Here is a 4581-nt window from a genome sequence, read left to right as displayed (position 1 = left end):
AGAGAGAGAGAGAGAGTGAGAGAGAGAGAAAGAGAGAGAGAAAGAGAGAGAAAGAGAGAGAGAGAGAGAGGGGGGGGGAGAGAACAGAAAGAGAGAGATTGGAGAGAGAGAGACATAGAAAGAGAGACAAACTTACCCTCCTCCTCAAAGTCCACGTTGTCTCCGTCGGTCATCTCTTTGATGACGTAGACGTCAAAGATGGACACCTGTCCTTGGAGCATCAGCTGCTCCTTCCTCACGTGCTGGGGTGACCGTGAGTGCAGCACCAGCCTCTGCTTTGTCCTCACGTTGGCCGGACACAGCGTGCACTGGTAGAACCTCTGGCGCCCAGGGCCGGCAGGGGGCGTGGCGCGGTCAAGGAGCTGCAGGTGTCGGAACAACTGGGCGCAGGACTCGTGCTGGATTGTGCTGGCATGGAGCTGCATCTTGTGGGTGGAGTTGGCGTAGAAACTGCACGCGTTGCAGCAGATCTGCATTGGGGATCCGGGGTAGGTGAGTCGCCACTCGTTCTCCAACCCCCCTTCCTGAATGTGGTTGATCAGCTGTAGCTTCTGGAGATGCTTGTCTGTTTTACAATGTAGCTGGAAGTTGGCTTTGAGGTGCGTCTTGTAGCTGCAGAGATTGCAGTGATAGGTGCCGTTGGAGAAGGTGACGTGGGCATCTGGGTTTCCGTTCTTGGTGCGGTCGTACTGGATGTGGTTGTGCACGTTTTCCATGCTGTCAGAGCTGTACTTGTTGCACACTGCGCACTGGAACATCTTGCTGGCGTCCTTGTTGTTGGAGGGACCACCACAACCGTCGTCGAACCCGTTTTCTTTGGTCAAGTTCATCGGGATCTCAAAACCTGGAGCCGAGTGGGGAGGCGGTGGATGGTGTGGAGGGTGGGGCGGGGGAGGGACGTTAGAAGCTGCTGCCGACATGAGCATGGCCGCTTGCTCGTAGAAGAGGTTCCCGGGAATGTGCGCACCCATGGCGGCGAATCTAGCCGCGTGGTCCTGCTGGTTGAGGGCGAGCAGTTGGTTCATCTGCGACATCTGGTGGAGCGTCATGTCCTGGTGTAAGTGGCTGATGCTCTGTGACATGACCAGCATGTTGTGTGTGTGCTTCTCGCTGGTCATGTGGATCCGCAAGTTCCTCGCCACGGACGTCTCGTAGCTGCACACGTCACAGCGGAACGACTGCTTCTGTTTGAGCTTCTTGTACTGCTGGTCCTCTTGTGAGTAAGAACTGGGTGGGACGTTGGTGGGTGGGATCGGGGGCGGGGCGCTGGGCGGGAGAGACTGCGCCGTGGTTGGCTGCTGCGCTGTCATTTTCAGCTCCGCGCTGCCATTGGCTAGATCCTGCATGTTATTGATGTGCTTGTCCGACTGCATGTGTATGCTGAGGTTACCTTTGGTGGTGGTGGAGTAGTTGCAAACTTCGCACCGGTACGGTTTGTAGCCGCACGAGTAAGACTCACCTCTAGCCAGACGCGGGTGGGCCTGGTTGGTTAAACAGTAGACACATTGGGCGTCGCTGTCCGGGTGCTTCTCCTTCATATGGATTTCCAGGGTCTCCTGGTACTTGTAATGCCAGTTGCATTTGGGGCATTTGAGAGTTTTGCACGAGTTCCTCGAGTGGGTCATGGTCATGTGGCCGCCGAGCGACTGGGAGGAGCTGAGGATCATGTCACATTTTGGACATTCCACACCTTGAGCTTTTCCCTGAGGATGTTCATCACAAGTTCCCCCGAGGAAGTTCGGCAGCGTTAAACCTAAGGGAGGAGGTAGCGAGGTCTGGGCTGAGGAGGGGAGAGTCAGAAGAGGAGGCAAATTTGCCGGGGCGGACGAGGGCAGGACGCGAACAGATGACGCCAAAGATGACGCCGTGACCAGATGGCTCAGAGAGGACGGCGCCGATGTCAAGAAAGAGGGATCAGGAGGTCCTGAGGTAGTGGAGGCAGCTGGGGAGGATGAAACTCGTTGTGAGGGCGAAGACCGGAGGGCCAAAGCAGATGGATTATCCATGGCGATTGAGTGAGGAGGAAGAAGGAAATGACCCGTGGGGGGCTTATCCCCCGGGGAAGGAACGGGAGGAGAGGGCCTGTAATAATTCTCTTTTAGAAAATTGTTGCCTTTCATATTGAGAGGGGTGGAAGATCGCTGGATAGAACTAAGCTCTTCTCTTTGAGATAGAGATAGAGGAGAATGCTTGTAGGAAGAAACTCTGTCTGATGAAGCTCTTCTCTCGCTATCAAAAGACGACATCCCGATGTGGTTTAAACTGTCTTTGTCCTCTATTCCTGGTGGCATATAGTTTAAATTCACACTCAAAGTCGGATGAACTACATCTCGTGAAGACACAAAAGAATATGGCCCTGACTCTGTACGATCTACGATCCTCTGGGATTCGTGTCTCACACACGGCTGTAGAACAGACACCATGGGCTCTTTCATTTTCCCCACGGCATGGATGATGGCTGAGGTGCTAGGCAAGTCGATCAGAGTCTTTTCGCTGTCATTAAAAAGTATAGAGTGTTCTAGCATTGCGTGTTTGAGAAAAGTCTTGGGAAGCTCATAGAAAAGCTTACATATAAAGCACATGAGTACGGACCTCGCAGGGAATCTGCGCCGTGGGTGGGATGCCAGATGATGGAGCAGCCGTTCTGCTGGTACAGACTGGAGGCAGAAAACCTTGAAGCTCAGACTGGACTGTGACACGTTATGGGGGTCAGTGGAGGAGTCAGGGTTGTCCAAGCAAGCACTCAGCACTGATGACGGGCCGTTGGTAGGGAAGAAGACGGCGGTGGTCAGTTGAGGTATCGATCGGTCAACAGACAAGACAGACTGGTGTCGTTTGACCAGGATGGAGTCAGCGCTCAAGGGAATGTTCAGACGTGCCATCTCGATATCCCCATCTGAAGAACTCCGGCCTGCCTCCATCACATACACGGAGCCGTCAGGATTGTACACCATGTTTCCATAGAAACATCGCGTGTCAGACTTGGGCTCGTCCCTGAAGTCGTAGGGCGATGATATTGGAGGAGTTTTGACGGGGTGACGTTCAGCCCTCCCCGAGACAGTCGTAGTCAGGTCAGCAGGCGAGGGCGGGACTGGTGCGGCAGGGTGTGAGCGGTAACACGTGTGGTCCATGTACCTCTGCAAGTTACTAAACACAACACTGCACTCAGCACACTCAATCTGGTCCTCTTCCTCTTTGTCGGAAACGTCACCGTTGTCACCGGAACCTCGTCTGGAAGGCTCGACTTCTGACGTGGGCTTCGCGGAGGAGTCATCATCACAGCAATCGATGACGTCATCACTGTCGTCAGGCTTTGATTGGATGCAGTCAGAAGACATGCTCTCTGCTGGCCTTTCCACTTCCCTAACGTCGGGACTTGGAGAGCGAGGGAACTCTTCCGACTCAAGAGGCGAGTGTTGTGCCCGCCGGGTGTCAGGGAGTGACGGGCTCCTGTAGCTGGGCGAAGAAACGTCCCTGCTGGCGTCATCAGGCTCAGGTGCGTTTCCATAGAGGTAGCTGTTGGAGGTGGCGGGAAAAGTAGCAGGCGGGGTTAACGGGCGATCTGTTTCCACAGATTCTGGACCTGCCTTCGCGGAAGGGGAAGGTGAGGGGGGTGGGGAATCATCATCGACAGACATCGGTTCTCCGGACATCTCGCTATCCATCACGGGTCTGAACCCGTTTCTCATGACAGAGTCTGAGCCGCTGGTGGAGTAGACAGGAGAGGGGTCCACCCGACCGAACTCCATGATACTACTGGAGAACGTCCCAGCAGGCGAGGACGTCGGGGCCATGGCGTCTTCCTCCCGCGGAGAGCCGAGAGACGAGGAGCGCAGGGGAGTGCCTCGGTGTGGGGAAGGGTGGGGCGACGGCGTCTCCATCTTCAGGGGAGACAAGTCTACTGTGGCCGACATGGCGAGCACTCACAGGAGACCGTTGACCTTTCTGGGACTCATCTGCTCAGCTCTGGGAAACAGAATAAAAAATATGTATATTATTACTAGCGTGAAAGATATATTATATTGAAAACGACAACAACAGTAAAGAATGAAAAGAATGATAACAGCCACCCTGCGTTCAAGAAATTATTTCTGCAAAAAATATAACATAATACTTTACAAAAAAAAGTGACGCAACTGGGTTCTATTAAGTTAAAAACTGAAAGCTCAAGTGTACACGGAGTTACGATACATTTGCACGTATTTTCTAAAGTTTCTGACACCAAACACATATTTCTTATTTCCCTGAACATCTTCTTTTTCCTAGCACTCAGCACTGAGAGGATAGAATACGCAATATCATCGTCTCTTAGCCAACAGTATCAGCGGGACGGGCGCATAAGAAAACGCAGCTCCTCAAGTATTGAATTAGAATCGGACAAAGATAAGAATGAAGTAAAAACATTAACCTGGGAGGCGTAAACATTAGAGGAGAAGGACTAAAGAAAAGAAACGCATTCGGGGTTGAGAGCAAGAGTAAGACATTATACATGTAGGTAGGTAGATAGATAGATAGATAGATAGATAGATAGATAGATAGATAGATAGATAGATAGATAGATAGATAGATAGATAGATAGAT

The 4581-nt window shown here is 52.4% G+C and overlaps 1 protein-coding gene across 1 annotated transcript in view; it reads right to left on the bottom strand.

The window, feature by feature from the left end:
* The window catches only part of LOC101861434 (zinc finger homeobox protein 4-like), a 5472-nt gene extending 1509 nt beyond the window's left edge, over positions 1 to 3963 (bottom strand). The window contains exon 1 of the mRNA XM_035969098.1: positions 100 to 3963. Coding sequence (XP_035824991.1) covers positions 100 to 3914 — 3815 coding nt within the window. The 5' untranslated portion in view covers positions 3915 to 3963. The remainder of the gene's footprint in view (positions 1 to 99) is intronic.
* Positions 3964 to 4581: the final 618 nt, after the last annotated feature.

Source organism: Aplysia californica, unplaced genomic scaffold, assembly GCF_000002075.1.
Source record: "Aplysia californica isolate F4 #8 unplaced genomic scaffold, AplCal3.0 scaffold00116, whole genome shotgun sequence".
Classification (NCBI taxonomy): Eukaryota; Metazoa; Mollusca; class Gastropoda; order Aplysiida; family Aplysiidae; genus Aplysia; species Aplysia californica.
The sequence above is the reverse complement of the archived record's forward strand: the minus strand, read 5'-3'. Positions and strand labels throughout refer to the sequence as shown.